The sequence below is a fragment of the Oreochromis niloticus genome, linkage group LG7 (genome assembly GCF_001858045.2).
Source record: "Oreochromis niloticus isolate F11D_XX linkage group LG7, O_niloticus_UMD_NMBU, whole genome shotgun sequence".
In the NCBI taxonomy this organism is placed as follows: domain Eukaryota; kingdom Metazoa; phylum Chordata; class Actinopteri; order Cichliformes; family Cichlidae; genus Oreochromis; species Oreochromis niloticus.
In genome coordinates this window covers 5,755,837-5,775,440 of record NC_031972.2, presented here as the reverse complement: position 1 = coordinate 5,775,440, position 19,604 = coordinate 5,755,837, and the positions used below count along the sequence as shown (strand labels likewise).

The following is a 19,604-nucleotide window of genomic DNA, read 5'->3' as shown; positions in this document are numbered from 1 at the left end:
GTGCAAAACATTTTCTTCCTGCTATATTCTCCATTTTTCTTACACTCAACAAATTCCATTAAAAGACCAAAATCAATAATGAATTGATCCAACTAATGTACTCTGTGTGTATCCAGAGCCACAATACTGAGACAAGGTTGCAGCCACTTTAGAAGGTACACTTCACATGAAGTCAGCTTATGAATAAAAACTATGGATGGCACTATTTTTGAAAGCCTCTTCACTTTATTTTAAATGGCTAAAACCTTTGCACAATACTGCATCTCTTCCATCTGGATCCTATCCCAGCTGTATGTCTTAAAGGGCAAATTCACCAACTTTTAACAAGGTTTTTATTTTGATGTGCAAAATATTCATTAACATGGAAAATTCCCATATTCAATTCAATTTCAATTCAATTCAATTTTATTTATATAGCGCAAAATCACAACAACAGTTGCCTCAAGGTGCTTTATATTGCACAGTAGATCGTACAATAATAGATACAGAGAAAAACCCAACAATCATATGACCCCCTATGAGCAAGCACTTTGGCGACAGTGGGAAGGAAAAACTCCCTTTTAACAGGAAGAAACCTCCAGCAGAACCAGGCTCAGGGAGGGGAGGGGCCATCTGCTGCGACTGGTTGGGGTGAGAGAAGGAAGACAGGATAAAGACGTGCTGTGGAAGAGAGACAGAGATTAATAACAGGTATGATTCAATGCAGGGAAGTCTATTACAGTTTTTCTCAAATGCTAAAACACAAAAGCCAATCCTCTAAACCAAATGACCAGTTGTCTAAACACATTTACTAAATCTAGCCATCATTTACCACTATCATAAACACATGTGACATGAAGACACAATTCACAGAACACAATCCTCCGTTGTCACAAATCTAACCACATCTTTCCTTGCTAAAACACAAGTTGCAAAAGAACTCTGCTCATATTCTCAAATGAAAGCTCATGTGATGCAAAATGCTTGCCACAGTCAGCAATATTTGAACACAATGAACATACCTGGCGTCATTCATTACACACAACGACTCAAAATTGAAGACACTTTTTGCTAATGCTGTGAACACATGTATAAAAGCAAGTTCAGAGTGCAGATTCCAAACAAACACAATGGATGAAGGCTGAGTCAGGGGAAGAGGAATTCGATGCAGAGGAGGGAGAAGAGCTGGCCCTGGAAGAAGAGAAGCAGGCCAACGAGGAAGAGGAGTTCAAATCAGTTGTGACTGTATTGTAACACATGTCAATTGACAACACATGTTTCTTTCTTTAGAGTTGAAAGAATGCCACATAGAGGTGGGATGGTTGCCATATTTACAACGGCACAAGAAGCCCTCATTGTGGATATGGTTCGTGGGAACAACCTCATCAGACTCCGGGACATCAGAGACAAAGTCATTGCCGATAATGTCAACTTTGAGAGCATTGACGATGTCAGCTTGGCCACAATAGACCGAGTTCTCCGGCGCCAAAAGACGCGGATGAAACAGCGATCCCTTTGATCGCAACTCTGCACGACACAAAGACCTACGTTACGAGTATGTGCAAGTAAGTATACATCCATGTTCACAGTACAGTTAGTGGACATACTGTGTTGCTCAGTACATTACTTCTGGACAATACTGTGCTCCCTGATTGACTGTTGTTCTGAACACCTGTCCACTTTCACATTGCCACAGAGGATGTTACAGTTGGACGCGATGGCCAGACCTCATGAGTACCTCTTCCTGGATGAGGCTTCAACCTGCAGAAACGAAGGCAAAGAGGCCATAACATCATTGGCCAAAGAGCCATCACTGAGGTCCCTGGCCAACGGGGGGGTAATATCACCCTCATGGGTTCGGAGGGGCTTGTCCACCGGCATGCTGTCCTTGGGTCTTACAACACCCAACGTCTCCTCACCTTCCTAGAGGAGCTAAAAGACATCCTCCTGGACCGCCAACAACACCATCCTGGGCCCGCACATCACATTTATGTGATCATTTGAGACAATGTCCACTTCCACAGAACAAACCAAATCAGAGAGTGGTTCACCACCAACAGTGACCACTTTTTAAACGTCTGTCTGCCACCCTACTCCCCTTTCCTGAACCCTATAGAGGAGTTCTTGTCATCGTGAAGATGGAAGGTTTATGACAGACAACCATACACAAGAGAGAACCTCCTAAGGGCAATGGAGCTGGCCTGTGTTGACATCCCAGCAGAGGCCTTCCAAGGATGGATTCGCTATTCCAGGGCGTTTTTCGCGGTGCCTGGCGAGAGACAACATAGCCTGCAATGTGGATGAGGTGATGTGGCCCGATGCAGCTCAGCGACACGATGCTGCACAGTGATTTGGTGTGTGTGTGGTGTGAATAAAGTAAATAAAAAAACTTCACACCCTGATCATGTTTTCAAGAGTACTGTTGTGTGCAATAGATTCTGTTTTTGCATTGAGTTGTGTTACAGTAGTGTACGTACATGCAGGATTTTCTATAGATTTATACTCTTCATATGAAACTCACAAATCTAAATGCCTAATCCTTTGCAGAGATCTACGACGATCCGTTACTGTATAGTTTCGAAAAATATGCATTGGCAGTTATGAAACAAAGAACCTTCTCACAAATTGAGCATTGTGTTTTCAATTGTTTTGCTGTAGTGTGTAATGATGTGTATAGTGTTTACATTTTTGAAAGCTCCGAGCTGCTCTTTTGGTGTGAAAGTTTGAGTTTTGCAGTGGGAAGGTGTGGTTGTGTTTATGTAGCTTTAGAAAAGGGTGTTGTGTTTAGACATTGGGGAACATGGTGGGAACGTTTGTGAAATGTGTTTTAGCATTTGAGAAAAACTGTAACACATAGTGAGTGAGAAAGGTGACTGCAAAGGAAAAACTCAATGCATCATGGGAATCCCCCGGCAGCCTACGTCTATTGCAGTATAGCTAAGGGAGGATTCAGGGTCACCTGGTCCAGCCCTAACTATATGCTTTAGCAAAAAGGAAAGTTTGAAGCCTAATCTTAAAAGTAGAGATAGTGTCTGTCTCCCGAATCCAAACTGGAAGCTGGTTCCACAGAAGAGGAGCCTGAAAACTGAAGGCTCTCCCTCCTATTCTACTTTTAAATACTCTAGGAACAACATCAGCCTAATCAGTAATAGTCCCCTCTTTTCTTTCATTTACAGAATTATTACACTTTTCCACAATATAATGGGATTTCCACATGGTGTACTAAGATTCATTCATAGGTCATAGGAGACAGAATTCAGTGAAATGATAAAAGCCTCTGAACTGTTTTCATTTAAGTTTACTTCTTGTTTTAATTTTTTTTTTTTTTTTCTTTTTTCTGTGTTTTTACTTCAGCTAATGGCGGTGGTAGCATCACGCTCTGGGGCTGTTTTGCAAGCGGTAGTAGTACAAATCTAATAATGAAGAATGAGAATGACTACGTCCAGATTTTTTCAACTTCACCTGTATTAACAGACAATTGAAACTTATCTGGATGTTTCAACAGGACAGTTATCCCAAACGCATGGAGTGGATAAAGCAGACTACTATTAAGCTTCTGGGCTTCCCAAAGCTGAACATTTGTGAAGTGCGTGGACTGCGATTAGAAGCCACGTCTGTGCTGGAAAATGAGTTGAAGTGCACCTTGCTATTTAACCAAATGTTGGCGTATACTTGGTGTATACTTCTGAGCATGTGTGGATTAGAGAAAATCCTAAAAAGATCAAATTCTAACTGGTTTACCCAATTCTTTTTAAAGGCATGAAAGACATAAGCTGTACAATGGTCCAATTAAACAAACCCATTCATGTTCATGAGTGTATTTAAGACTTTGACCACAACTATATCTGGTATATGGCTGCTAGTAAAGTAATATGAAAAGCCACTCACTGTAGGCGTCACTATTACTGCAGATCTTTTGTATGAAATTTATCGAAATTTCAAATTAGTTTAAAAGATTTGTGCTCAGCAGAATGCACACAATTTAAAGCTGAGATATGAAAGAGAGGTTGCAAAGTGTAAGGGACCTCGTGAGAAATCTAAAGGTGCACTTTAGTCAATATGAGTATGTAGGAAAGCTTGAAAGTGCTGCTAACCATCCCGCTCCAAAAGTACTGACTATACATGTTTATCAAAAGAGGAAATCACTCAAAAGTTCAAACTTCTCTTCTAATCAGAATTTGCATGATTTTGATTAAACATTTGATTAGAAAGTAAGTGCACAGACTTGGAAAATGATCTCATCAGCACAAAAAGAGCCCACGCTCTTTGGATTTTCTATCATAAGAATTTGTGCACCGTGACTTAAAAATAGGAAGGCACCTGATGTTTGAGCGATACGTTCTTCAATTATCTCATCGCGCTTTGCCGCACACTGCTAAGTTATTATCAAACTGAGTCATTTTCCTCTGAGGTCACAAAACACTGGCGCAGGAAGAGCTAATGAAAAAGTTAAGGAGTGCAGCATCAGCTTTCCTCTGGCACTGAAACAGAGTAACAGCAGTCAAGTCATAACTACTGCCTCAACAACTTTCATGCAACTTTTGAGATTACAGAGGACATCGGCAGCTGAAGTCTAATAAATCTTATGCCTCCGCTGATCAAACCCACACCTCTCTGTTCTGTTCACACCAACTGATGGAACTCGTATATAGGACTGACTTTAGTTTTTGGACTCTGGAGCTTTTTTTTTGTTTGTTTGTGTCTTTGTGTCTCTGGCGTCACCACCGGCACTCGCTCTGTCTCGCTGAGCTGCTTTTGTGAAATATTGATCATCTCTCCGCCCTCCTTGCTGGCGTCTGCCTTAATTGACTGGCAGGAACAGAGCTGCAGGAATGATTGAAGAGTCTGAATGAAAGCGAAAGAAGAGGAAAAGAAAGAACCGGCTCATCAAGTTCATCAACGTCAAAGCCCAGCTCCCTCCTCGCCGTATAAATCACAGTGTCTCATTCCTCTTGTTTATCATCTGCTCCTGCACTCCCCTTTCACGGCTCCTCTCTCTCTCCATCTTGTTCTTTTTCCATCCAGCTTTTTTTTTCTTCTGTAATAAGTGACTAAATGTGACAGGACACTTTCAGGAAGGAGTGCCAGAACAATCCAATGCAAACACAATTGTGTTGGATTATGTTATATATGGATGGGATTCCAAGTTTAAAGTTGTCCTCAGCACAGGGGTCATGTAAAAGATTTTACAAATCTGAGTTACAGTTAACAGAGCAGGGTTTTATCCACTTCACAGGTTATATGAGTTCTTTTTACAGAGAGGAGTCTTTCTCCTGGCAACCCGTCCAAACGAGTCATACTTGTTCAGTCTTACTGTCATGAACTTTAAGATTTAACACAATAACTGAGGCCTACAGAATCTCAGATGTAGCTCTTGAGTTTGTTTGCAGTTTCTCTGAGCAGATCTTTCTGGGACGTCCACTTCTGAGAAGGTTGGCAGCGATCCTGAGTGTTTTATATTTGTGAATAATCTCTCTGTAGAATGATGGACTAATAATAATAATAATAATAATAATAATAATAATAATAATAATAACTCTTCCTAGACTAAGACCGATGCTGATGCATTTGCTAATCCTTGCTCCAGAGCCTAACCTCTATGTCCTGATGCACAAAACATAATCATTTCTTATTTAGCATAAATGTTGATTTTATTTTTGTCTAATTTAAAGAGCAATAAAGCTTTAATTAATAAATAAACAGTATTGGTCACAGAGAACCAAAGCAGTGGTTCTCTGTGAAAATGAATTGATTATATCAATACTTGTATTAAATAAGCATATGGATCATTAGATATATACAATAATCAGCCAGGCTGATAATCACTCTACCCTTTATTCTGTTCCAGTGTGTTTATCATGACTTCTCTCACAGGTGTCACTATTTATAAATGTGCTTTTGTTTCTGTATCTAACATTTGTAAGTAACATTTCACCAGTAGCAGTGATTCTTGTCTCTGACCAAATCTAACAAGCCTCACTAGCTGGAGGAGCTGGAGATGAACTTTGTACACTGAGATAGTAAGAGCATGTAACTCCTTAATACCACTAAGCTAGAAAACTGTGAGGGATAAATCTGTCTTCTGGAAAACATTAAGGTGTGCTCAATAAATGTTTCTCCTTAACTGCAGCTGGTAAAAATTTAATCGTCTTTTTTCCTCCTAAAGACCTGGGGATGTGTTTTTAATACAAAAGCATGAAAACATTTCCCTGCCTGTTTTCTTTCTCTTCCAGAAATGCTGCGACAGAGCTTAAGAACAGAAAGCGTCAAAGAGACACGGAGCCGAGCAGGAATTTGTTTGTATATTTGCAGTTGCTTCAATAAACCGGCATGATGTGTAGCCAAAGGATGAACGTGGTGTTAAATATCAGCCGTGCTAAACAATCAACTGTTCTGATGTATTTTGGCCTCCAGACACTGTCTGTGACACGACTGTGGATAAGAAGGATTGAAGGATTCGACCATGTCAGACAGCACTGCTGCAGCAGGCAGACAAATGCAGTCAAAATAAAACAGAAGTAGTTTGTGTTGAGTCAGATTTCCTGCCAGAAAACTGAAGCAAGCTTATTTCATGACTGGAGTATCTTGTTCCTGTCATTGCTCTCGCACCTGCATTAACCAATGCGCTGCTGCCAGCTGCTTTTATTATTTGAGGACAAACTGTCACAAAGTGCTAACACATCTGTAAATCCCCGATGCTGCAGAGGATTAAGTTTCCCTCTCGGCGTCAGGGACGCTTGCTCTTTACTGAGTTTTAACCAGTATCTTCACGTTGAAAGTTGTAAACCACACAGCTCAAATTCATGCTATTAAAAACTCCTCCCTGGTCTCTTTTTGCCTGCTGGTCTCTTAAAGTACAAGCCTGCTAATGCATGTTGACATGCTCATTAGTGTTGCCACCAGATTGTGATTCTCTAAGTAAAACGTATGATTATGTTCCACCCTTGCTGTCCTCATCAGTCCCTGTCTTAATACAGGCTGACATGGCAGAACAGCAGCTCTGGCCCTACAAGCTGTTTCTGCTTCATTATTTATGGTCTGACTCTCTTACTCAGTTGTCGGCCTTGGTGGATTTCATAGAGGATGTGTATTTAGACACATTCTACCCTGGGGTAAAAATGTGTTTAAATAAATAATATCACTGACAAGCATTATAAATCATGAGCTAAGTGACTTGTTGCACGGGGTCAGGGCTCTGTGTAGGCTATGATAAAAGGTTAATGATGGAGGAAACTCTAATGTGCCAGAGTGACTGCACAATCCTACTGCGGTGTCTGATGGGAGGTGTTCTTGTAGTTACCCACTTGATGGACTTTTTTCCAATCCAGTATGGACATTCATATTCTCAACACGATCAGTTTTACTGGGGCTAGTCTTATGACTCTGTTTGCTAACCAACTTAGCTAGGGTTAGTTAGATCTAATATCTCATTTAAAAGCTCTAAAATTAATTAGGACATGATATTTAAGACTTAAATTGCCACTTTTGACTTGCTTAGCAGTTTATACTTTTAAACATAATCTCTCATTCTCCTCTCCTGTCTTCTCTTTCTCTATCTCTGTGTTGCACATTAATAAAAAAAACTGTATATTTAGATAGCAGATTCATTCTGTGGCAAACTGCACAGAGACTCTTTTCCAGAGGGTGTGTCTGCTAGCTGAAAGTACAAATCTGAACACATTCATCACATTTGCTGAGCTTCTTGAAATCACTACTCTTTATATGCTAGATGCTAGCTAGGTAGTACCACAACCACAACTTCATTTGCATCTGCACCATGAATGCATCACTATGATGAGAAGAAAAAAGAGATGTGGTGAGATTGTAAGTGGGCTGTGGGATGTCGTATTGCTTTGCAACTTCAACCCTCGACTGTATATATTTAACTTAAGTTGATGGTATATAGCAGCTTTTTGCTAGTGCTACACTGTCTATCTGATTTTAGGCATAGCACATTTGACAGTGGATTCTGTAAGAATCCTACATCTGTTAAAATAAATATTTAAACTGCTGTCTACACTTAATTTTGACTATGAATGACCACCAATTTAAATGCCAAAAATTAAATTAATTAATATATAGATAAATAAAATAAAATAGCTAAAAAATAGATGAATAAAATAATAAAAAAAATAGAATAAATACATGCTTGTGTGATATAAGTATAAATAGTAGTATAGTATAGTATGTGAGGCAAAAGAATTATTGTATAACAGGCAGTGAAAATATTAATCAAGATATGCAAAAAAAAAAAAAGAGTAAAGTGTTGTTGTTAGTGGTGGTGGTGGTGGTAAAACACGTGTAGCCCCATAAAGAAAAGTCCTGCAGGTATAGCTTTCATTTTTACTCTTATTCAGTAAACATAAGTTGATGTCTCATCACTTTGCAGATAATTTCCAACAAGCTGGCTTCTGAAAAGCGAGAGGCCAGTTAAGGACACAGCAGAAAGACGAGCTGTGGCTTTCAGTCTTATCGCAGTGGCTGATCGCTGCCAGATAGAATCAGCTGAAATGCACAATATCAATCAGGCCACAGAGAATAAACACATCCTAAGAATACCTCCGCCCCTTTCTCACACTCCAAATTAAATTCTGTTAAAGCCTTTCAATGAGGATTAGATTTTGACATGGTGAGCTGCTAACGAGGTGTTTTTAAAATGCTGCACTAGAAATTAAGCTGCATCTGTCACCAGCTGTGTGACCCACGGGTGCCCGACACACTCACAGCTTTAAAGGGCAAATGAATGCATTGCTTTAACAGACGCTCTCCATCTATTTTACCTTTCAGTCTCACATTTCCTGACGAGGATCCGGTGCCCAGATAGTGTTTGAATGTGTCTCCACTGAAATGTCCATCAGATCTGTTGTGACATGAAATGATTTGGAAGACACAGGATGACCATCTTACTCCACAAATACTAAACACACACACACAGCTCTGTCTGTATGTCTGTCTGCAAGCTGTCATCAGGGATTAACTTAACACACAACTGCACGTGCACACACACACACACACACACACACACACACACACACACACACACACACACACTCTTTCAAACACTATCCTCTTTTGTCCAGGCTGGACAGCTGTTTGTGTATCCGCGTCCTCGGCCTGAAGGACTCGGAGAAACTCATTTATTCAGTTTGCTGTGTGGTTGTAAGCTTTTGTCTGTTTTTCTTTTGTTTTTTATTATGAGGTTTTCAGTTCATTCTACGTAACAATGTTACATCATTGTTGTCACGCGTGCTGTCCATAAATCCCCGCCCGCCTGTATGTATGCATATGAACTCAGGTTTTTAAAGGCCACAGAGGCAGATGGCCAATAGGGTGAATCCAAAAATCACACGTAGATTTTCTATAGTTTAAAAGAAGGAAGAAATAATTTATCAGTGGGAAAAGCAGCGAAAGAGCTTGACAGCTGGTGAAGACTTTCACCGGCTGCAAAATTAAGTTTGCTTCAAAAATTCAAAGCGTTTCCATCATTGAGAGGTTCAAAAAGCACATCAGTGCTTGCATGTTGCATCTGTTTGAGATAATTTACCTGAATGTCAGCAACAGAACCACAACCCATACACTCATTCACTACATACGTCTTTTTTTCTCATTCTCATGCCCCACGCTCTCACCCCACTTCTCATTTCTTGTGTCCCTCAGTATTACATCTGGTCCCTGCAGGTGAGTTTATATATAATTATAGTAACTCCATGTCGATAAACTGCTAGTTAAGTCGTATTTACACTCAGCCATTGTGCATACATTATGCATGTTGTCTTTGCACGTTTTTCCAGGTCTGGTTACATAAACCGTGGTGTTTTTGGTTTAAAGATGTGAGCAGCTGCTGCTAACTGGGCCTTATACCACCCCACACTGTCTGTGCCAAACACAGCACCAGGGGGTCAAACACACACACACACAGTTGCACACACACAAAACACTCTAACAAAATTGCATAATCTAACTGTATCACCCTCTCCTCTTGTCTTCTCATCACTGCTTGTCTCTATTTATCTCAGTGACACACACACACACACACACTGAATGTATCCCCAGCAGCCTAAATGCCAAGTTACATAATTTCCAGTCTTTTGAGTAAATTGAATGGTTTTGCAGTGAGTATGCCAAGCATGGCACCAGGAGGTCAGAAACACACACACACACACACAAAACCCATGTAGTTAGTGGCTGTTTAAGAGTAATTACAGCCTTCCTATTACTGCATGTTTTGTTTGTCTGATTGCACAACAGTGTGCAGTTTATTCTGTGGTTCACTTGGATACACGTTGAGCGCTACGAATTCTTACAGTGACCAGTGTTTACAGTGGAAAAAAGCACGTTCGTGCAAACCGAACCGCAAGCTGTGTGTTTAGACACACTTCAGTGAGAAAAAAGAGTGGCTCAGACCTCGTTACAAGTCAGCACACTATCAACTCCTGAAGGATTAAGATTTGGTTTCTGGATGATGTTCACAGTGTGAGTTTTGTTTGTTTGGTGTCATTTTGGTAATAAAGCCTTACATTTATGAACTGCATCAGACTAAGAGGAAGATGCTGGGGTTGGTGGACATACAAATACACAACATTTACACCAAAGACTGTAGTTTGTAATGGTGTCTGTTAAAATGTTTGATAACTGCCTCGCACTATGGGTAAAAATTAAAGCCCTAACTTATTTCCTGTTTGCAAACCTGGCCAATCTCCGAGTGGGAAGGCAGATTGTGGAGTCAGTGTGGAGCCACAGTCCAAATGGGATTACCCTAGTTTTTCACATAAAGACTAGAAGTGCAGGTGAACAGCTGGCCTTGTTACGTCTAAAGTTAACTAATACACCTCCCAATCTCTCGAAAACTGAACTCTCACTCAGTGTATTTAATTTCTTTAAACCAATTCTAAACCAAACAGTTGGACGACAGATCTGGTTTTACATGGAGTTACATGGTTTTCTGATTTTTCAGCTTTTGTTTTTTGATGCAATCAGTAAGTCTTTGTTTTGATGTAGCAGAGTTATAACAATTCACAGTATCAGTTTTCAATATATTTCAGTACTTTTTGTTTTACAGAAAATGTAAGTTTTCTTAAAATTGTGCATGTTTATTAAAATTGACACGTTCTGTGCAGCTGTCATTGCTGGAAAGAGAAAACAGACAATCCTTCTGCATTCCCAAAAAAAGTCTCACTCTAGAATAAAACATGAGATGGGTGGAGATTTGGCTTAATTGCTTATGAAGTGTGTATAAAAGTACATAGGAGGCTCAGCAGGCCTGCCACTTTTTACTGGACCTCATCGTGCTCTGTTGGCCGTCGATCAGCATTTTTGATATAGTCATTTAAATAAAATTCATCTTTCTGAAAGATTCCAAAAAAAAAACAACCAAAAAGTTGATTTCGCTCTGTCTCACTTTTTGAGCTGAGCCATAAACGTTGAATAGAATAAGACTTTAGCAAAGCCCTTTTAGAAGCAATTTTTACTACTTTTCGGTAATTTTGCTAACACCACCAGGCAATTATTTTAAGAAACTAAATAAGTGAATGCAAGGAGATCCATTAGTTTGATTTCAGTCATCACTGGAATATAAACTGCATGTATAAAATCACCAGTGAACCTCCAATCGGATTAAGATCACAAAACAAAACACAGAAAGACTTTAAATGCTGAAAATGGTCCAGAGGTGAACGCGAAGAATACTCTGAATGTGAGATCAGCCGCTTTTAAATGGGGTAAGGGTTTTGAGTCTCATGGACCTGTTCTTAGAACTTTTTATTTAGACCTCATACATCTCTATTACGACAGCCAGTCGATATGCCTCCAACCACAGGGAAGCTGCCGTAAAACTCAACTGAGCTTGTGTCAGTGCAACAATATGAGTCGCTCATATGTTTCCTAGATGAGCTATTTCAAGGCTGTTTTGTGGGGTGTTGTAGGACAGCTGTCATCTTTGCCATTAAGGAATCATTTCATAAATTACTTCATATATAGTATAGTTATACTGTCTCTGAATTTATGCACAGGTAAGCAAATCATATTCTCTCTTTAAAAAAAAAAAAAAAAAAAAAAAGCAGCAAAATGCTCCTTTTATGCAGACATTCATGTGTAAAAAATATTTATCTGTTATCATATTAAGGGGCAAAAAATAACCTTAAACGTGTGGAGAACAATAATGGGAAAAGAGTGTCAAAGAAAGCAGAAGGAAAGAAAGTAAAGAGGAAAAAGAAGAGCTGCTGGTGTAACTGAAACTCTGTTCCTGAAGACACAGGAGAAAGTGGGTGTCGTTTGCCAGCTTGGATCACTCCAGCGTCTTACGTCAATCCAGCATGGATGGACTCCACCACCACTGGTGGATTTAAGCAGTGAATGAGAACCCAGATGGATTTAACCCGTCAGAGCAGGAATAAAACAGATGGTATCAGATGACTGCAGGCATCCTGAGTGACACGTTTAGATGAGACCCAGATCAGCAGGCTCACAGTTGGCTGATGTGACTGATGTGAGACGACCCCTCTGGGAAAATGTCTTATCTACACATGACAGTACTGAAGTTTGAAATATGTTTTGCTGCACGTAGACTCTGTGGCGTTCGCAGCGATGCTGATGCAGACATTCAAAGAGAATCACGCTGTCACAGAATTAATACACATGCAAAAACTGTCAAATCTGTTTCATCCTTAAGGGTTACCAATTCTAAAGTGAAGGTGTAGCATGCCCTCGCCTCGTGCATGCACCGTGAGGCTAACGTCCCCCCAGTTTAGACCCCAGTTGTAAAGTTTCATTACCGTTAACTTCTTCCAAGGAAACCTGATTTATCACTTGTAACCTTGGTGATGAAGAATGAAGGACACGAGGAAATACCAAAAACTTGACTTCCTCTCATGGCTGCTTGAGGGTGACTCCAAAAGTGAGTCCTTCCCTGACTCCTGTGATAAAATGTTCAACTTTGCAGCATTAAAAAGCATGTTTACTGTCACAGAGAGCAGAAAAGCCACCACAGGAAGTGAGCTCTTTCTGGATTCTGGGGGAGCGGCTGTTTTGATTGACAGGTGTCCTAGTGAAGGTCGCTGTAGCCAATCAGTGTCTTCGGTTACAGTTGGAGTCACTAAACTAGACCACTCCTCCATGTTTGTGCTGTTGGTGCATTTTAGAGGATTTTATTTAATATTTGACGTTGGAAGTATTGTGACATACAGAGTGTCTCCCAGAAGTCTGCTGTTCATTTGTGTTGCACGCTTACAGCTGATGGTAAACAAGATAACTGTTTGGCTGATATGGCGTCTGCTGAATCTCACATTAAGGCTTCAAATTGCAGTGTCCATCACTTATATACAGTCTATTATTTCACCTGGTATTTCATTGAAAAACTGTATTATTTTAACGTCAGTTCAACACATTTAAATTTGCTTCAATGGCTGCTTTCATTGGTTAAGGTCTTCAGCACCACTCCCACTCCTCTCTTCATACACTGTGTGTTTTTACTGATTTCTGATGTAATCTTTTAATTTGTATACTTTCAATGACATTCTTTCTCTCAGGACTTAACTTTAACGATGCTTCTGTAAATCAAAATCACTCTTTTATGCTCATTGACTTCAGCTGAATGGTTCTACTGAAAGCTTCACTCAAGGCTAAATTTCTATAAAATTTAAACTTAGTGTTATCACCCAGTTTTAGCCTCAGCTTCTTTCAGTGCCTCCAGATCAAATGATCAGTAGAAGTAAGCATAAATTTGTAGTTCCTGGTTCTTTCCACATCTCTCTGGGGAACAATTGTCCGCGTTTTCCTACTCACACACTTTTCTGGAATTCCCACAAAGATGCTAATACTCTGTGCCTGTTTGGTAAACACGTTTTCTCTCTACACTTAAGACCATTTCCCCCTTTGAAGGTTAGGTTGTAGAAACAAGGCTTATTCTGTAGACACGGGCTCTGCAGATAATACTAATCATGCCAACGGCAGGGAGGGGAAAACTGATCAGAGCGACACATCGCCAAACAAGGAAAACTTGTACCAAATTACAACCTAAGTTCAAGGAAATATCTCGAATTCTTTTGGTTAAGCTGACAGTAGCGCTGACTTGTCTGCGAGGCCTGAAGAAAGGAGCGCGAGTTAATGCGTTAAGGAAAAGTACACACTATAAGATATTTAGACTACAGCTAGTCTACGCTTGGATATGAATCATTTTCTCTGCTCGGTTCTGAAAACTCATTCTTGACTTTGGAAACAGGAGTTGGAAAAATAGTATCACTCTAAAGTTTTTGGAGCTTTTGACTGAATTAAGTTTGCCTTGTTCTTGGATTTGTAGAACCAACACAGAAGACGTGAATAGAGCACTCCTGTTTCATCTAAGAAAATTATTCTATCCAAAACTATCCACACTAAAGTCTGTGGATGATCCAGATACGCAGGACGGTGTTTCTAAAATAGCATTGTACTTATGAATATTTTAAAAAAGCTATTTATCATCAGTGTGAGTGCCACAAAAAGTGAGATGATAGGACTAAGTGAGAATGTATGTTTTTAATAAAGTGGTGAATTGACCCTTTAAGACACCCCCTGAGGACCATGTGAAGGGAAGTGTTACTAACCAGTAACCTGAGCTGTACAGCTGTGCTCTGTATGTTCAGATCTCCGTTTCATCCTGTCATAATTAATGCAGGAGTTCATGCAAGAGTGATCAAGAGGCAGCGATTAAACACAACTATGCATGACGAGTACGAAAGGATAACAGGAGAGGTAGTCCACAATCTACCAACACACACACACATCTTTCGCTGTCAAGCTCTGTGGCCTAGAGGTATGCAAAGTATCTTCCTATCCCTAACCCCTACATGCAGGCTAAACCCAAACTTGTGTGTGGAAAAGGTGTTTAGCAGAGGGAGGAAGTCATCTTTTAATCGAGGTGTGAAAACACTGACGTGCTTGAGATCAAAATACATTCAGCCCTGTCAGTCATACCGAATAAAGCCACACACTGATTCAGGTTTTTTCCCCCATTTATTTCAACACTAACAGTCGTGTGTAATATTGTGCTGACTGGCGTCATGGCGTGACTTCTGTAGCTGTAGCCTCACAGTTACTAATCTAGAGCCATCTATCTAGAAAAAGCAGGCTGAATGTCCCAAACTAAGACACCCAAACTGTTCCTGATCAAGCGACATAAATGAGCTACACGCAGGTCATTTTGGTGTGAGGAGACACATCACAGCGAACTCCACAGACACAGTATTATCAGCTATGTGTCATAAAGTGTTACTTCTCACCATTTACAGGTAGACAGAGTCACGATCTGAAATCACACAATGCTGACATAACACAGGGTAAATGATTTATTTGAAGGACGATCTTAAAATAATGATATATATATATTAGCTTCTGCTTCTGACCCCTCCCCTTGCAGCAGGGGCGCCACCAAGGGGGCCTCCGCAGTGGCACCCCTGGCAAGACTGTCCTATGTTGGTAATAATTCTAATAAACATGAGCACAAGTGAGAGGAAGACAACCCCAAAATAACTTAAAACATTAACTTGTTATTTATTCCAGCTTTAAACAGATTATTATGGATGTCAAAATCTTACGTGGTTTTCATGTATCTATTTTCAGTGATGTTGTTGTACCTATTTAAACTGGAAATAAAAACAAATTCAAGGTTAAATCTCACTTATGGAAATGTGTGGATTGTGGCCTATATTTCCCTTGTGGTTTTTTTTTTGTGGGGGGCGTGGGGGGGTCCCTTGTGTTGGGATTTATTTTGCTGATTGGGCAAAAAACATATCTACCATAATGTAAATAACTAACGTGCACGTTCACACATGTAAACCTGCTGTTTCAGTTTGTTACACAAATGCGTGTGGCAATTCCTCGACTTAAACTTTGATATAAACATCTGGCTTTTTTTGTCTGTTCACATTGATTATGCTTCAGTAAGAAGCTTTTCATGCTAACAACACTGCTCAGAGCAGCAAACCAATGTTCCACTACAATAATCCAGACTCAGATTTAAGGGGCACTCCGTCAATTTCGCTAACCAAATTCAAAGTACTCATCAGGAGACGCAATCCCCAGCTGATGTAAATAAATTGCTGATGTTTTCTGTTTCTGTCACTCCTCATGACAACACCTAGCTTATCTCATGTTTATCTAACATATGGTCTGGTCTGTGATTTAAAAGCTGTGGGCATCGAGGGGGCAGGAGGGTCTAATTAGAGATCATATCCAGTTGCATTTTAGGAAATCCAGAAGATTCAGAGGTTTGGGATCTGTTTGAGAAACAGGAGCCTCTGCTCTTTCTGTTTGTTTTCCAATCCATTTCCTGTGATTCCCCTAATCTATTACTACATTGCTGGAGTTCCCCTTTTTTCCATAGCTGTTTCGTTAGAAAGATGGCACTTTTTTCTTGCTGTTAACCCAACCTAATAATCAAATAGATAAATCAACTTAAAAAAAAAAAAAAAGGTTTGGAAACCTGGTGCTTGTTCAGGGCTCTTCATGACATAACACTTGGCCTTCTCTGGCTTTGCTTACTTGAAACGCTAAGAGCTCATGGAAATATATAATGCATGATGTTGACTTTGCATCGGTTTAAAGGGTCACAAGCTCACAGCAATCAAAAACCACAAGAATCAAATAGTTCATTTTTTCTTTTTAAATCTAGAATGTGAGAGCTCAGCAGTATGGTTAAATACATATGACTTCTTGTGCTTAAGAGACACGCTATACTGTACGACAGGACAATATCGAGCGATCTATCAGCTCTGCTTAGCCGACTGGATCAGGGATCAGTATAAGTTCATAAACTCTACGGTATTATTGGTCCAAACCCTGATATCATTCAGAATATTAGGCAGTTCTGGGTAATAATAGTCAGCGCTTATAGTTTCCAGTCTTATTTTGAAAAGGAAGCAATGAACTGATCCCACATTTACTTTGTTGGGGACTGAAAGAGCTTTAACATGTTCTTAGCTGACTCATCTATCTGTATAGTAGTGGATAGCTGACTAGTCTTTACTGTGCATTAAGATACATTTCATGTTGGCCTTTTAAAGGAAACTTTGCATGGCCATTAGACCTACTTTCAGCATAACAACACTTAGTCGTGTCTTTCAGTCGCTTCAGCGAGTTATCGGACTCCCTGACAAAAGCGAGCTGTTACCTCTGAGCCATCCTTCCATCAATGACGCCTTAAAGTTAATTTGAGGACTACAGATTTTAAGAGGCTTGTTATAATACTCTTCTAGGTTATTTCTCCTAACAAGTGGTGCTTTGTTGACCTTCCTCTTACAGGTCAAAGGTCAGCTATAGAGCAGCATGGCATCTCTCTCTATAAGCATGCTGTCCTTTCTAGCTTATTGTGCATGACTACATGTCAGAATTATTGCTATAGAACTACATCATCCATACAGAGGTGCATTTTGGGTAGGGGAGAACATCTCCCAGTATTGCCAACACTGATTTCTCTGCCCCTGAGTTTATGGCATTGCATAAAAAAAGTCCAACGTGCTTCCAAGCAAAGTGAGTCTATACGAGTGACTCGCACACAGGTGTGTTGTCAGAGTCCTGGCTGTGCATGGAGCTCAGCCCCGTGTCCGAGTCCTCATCGTTTGTGTTGCAGGCTTTGGACAGACCTCGGGCCTGTTCCACCCAGCCGCCGCTCTTCTCCCCTGATGCTGGCTCTGCATCAGCGCTCACTGCGCCCAGCTCCCCCTTTCCATCATCGGTCAGTGTGTTGTTCGCTTGCTCTATCTCCATGGTTTCCACTTTGGCCAGCAGGTCCAGCAGTTCACTCTCCTTGGTTTCCCAGAGTGCCAGACTCAGGTCCAAGTCCCCCCTGATGGCGTCCAGATCTGTCTTCAGTCTCAGGCCGATGTAAAGGCTGGTGTCCAGCTGCGTTTTGATCCTTTCCTCTTCCAGTGCGAGCTCATTTTCAGACAAACTCTCAACATCTGGTTCCACAGCTGGAGGAGCGGACACAGTGAGACACATCTCCTCCGACACACTGTCCGCGTCCTGTGCTGCTTCTGCGCCTCTCTCCTCCCGCCGACGCTTCATCCACCGCCGATTCAGCTCCTCCTGGATCTCCCCGGTGATGCTCTCCATGAGCGCCTCGCGTTCCGTCAGCTCCTCTTGCAGCCTCACCACCTCCTCGCACCGGCGCGCGTATTCCTCAAACTGCGCAAGCGTCTCCGACGTGCACCGCGCGTCCTGATGCTCCGCTTTGCGCTTACAATCAGAAAGAGCAGGAGCCCCTGAGGTGGAATCTACAAGGTAAGTGTCCTGCACGTAGTTCACCCCGTGTCTCTTAATGCGGTCGAAGTGCACTTTGGCCTCGTAGCGCTCGATCTCCCGGTCCAGGTCCTTGATCCTCTGGATCTGCTGGCGGATGGTGTGGTCCTGAGAAATCACCAAGTGGACCAGCGTCTCCATCTTTTCCACCGAGCTTTTATCTTTAGAAACAGTCTGCTCCTTCTTTTTGTTCATTTTGTCCAACTTTCTGAAGGCCTTCCTGACGATGCGCCGCTGTTTCTCCTGGGACAGGTTGGCCGCAGCGGCCGCGGCGGTCCAGCAGGTCCGGGCGGTACCCTTGAGCAAGCCGCCCGGACCACCACTCTCCCGGCTCTGGACGACCCGGGCCTCGGCGCTGCGGGGCCCGTTATTGGGGAGCGAAGCCTCGTTTTTCACCAGGACAAAGCGAACATTCTCTTGCTCGTCTCCCCAGGCGCTCCACAGCCGGAGGATTTTGGTCTTGTTGGGTAAAATCCTCTCGAAGCCTCTCCATTTCTCCACCACGCAGTAGGACTGAGGAGAGCCGGACAGCATCGCTGCCGAGGCGCCCTGCTGCAGGTTCTGATCTTCCAGCAGTACTTTGACCACGTCGGCGCAGGTGGTTCGCTTCGTCAGCCCAGAGACCAGCTTCTCCTCTCGGCAGACCCATACCGAGATCTTTCCCTCCTCCGGCTCCATCTCCGGCTGAACTCCAAGAAAGAAAGAAAAAAAGTTCCCTCACTGAATCCTCTCTGTTGCCTTCGTCTGCTGCAACTCAAAAAATAAAGGAGACAAAAATATTTTTATTAATGATGCAAAACATTCATCAGGAATTCTCTGCGCACTCGTCTGTGTTAATCAGCTCTCACTTGAAATGCGCTCAGAAGTCCGGACATGTAACCTCATTACGCTTAAAAATATCTCCCTTATTTCTAAAAAGAAAAAAAAATGACATATATTTATTTACCTCCGTGGTCTGTTTTGGGGCAGTCTGCTGGGACCTCATGGCTCTCTCCCCGGCATATCGATCTGAGCCCTGCACGCTGCTCCGGAGAGGAGATGAGGAGTGCGTCCTTGCGTCGGGGCAAGCTGCTCTGGTGTGTAGGACAAAACAGGAGGGTGCTGTAACGCTGGGACACGCCTCCTGCCTCCTCTCTGTCTCTCTCTTGCCCCCTCTCTCTCACTTACACACACACACACATTCACACACACACATACACACTTTCTAACTCTTGATAACAAAGGTAATCTGGACTGATATGCCAGCCTTTGTAAAGTAGAAAGTCGGTACTGAGGGTTAAGACAAAGTTCCCTCCTGATAACTGTCTGAAACACACTTATCAAACTAATTCCGTGCGTGACTTAATAACCTATGG

The 19,604-nt window shown here is 41.6% G+C and overlaps 1 protein-coding gene across 3 annotated transcripts; it reads right to left on the bottom strand.

The window, feature by feature from the left end:
* Nucleotides 1–14,945: 14,945 nt before the first annotated feature.
* Nucleotides 14,946–19,353, bottom strand: rassf10a (Ras association domain family member 10a). 3 transcript variants are annotated; one of them, XM_025908935.1, is made up of 2 exons: nt 19,196–19,353; nt 14,946–18,933 (listed from the first exon to the last, which is right to left on the bottom strand). In XM_025908935.1, exons 1-2 carry the CDS (start codon nt 19,232–19,234, stop codon nt 17,485–17,487), a joined length of 1,488 nt encoding a protein of 495 aa, XP_025764720.1. In that variant the 5' UTR covers nt 19,235–19,353; the 3' UTR covers nt 14,946–17,484. The 3 variants fall into 3 exon arrangements, with proteins under 3 accessions (XP_025764720.1, XP_005449413.1, XP_005449414.1); XM_005449356.4 differs by having other exon boundaries at nt 14,946–18,996; nt 19,196–19,352; XM_005449357.4 differs by having other exon boundaries at nt 14,946–19,002; nt 19,196–19,342.
* Nucleotides 19,354–19,604: the final 251 nt, after the last annotated feature.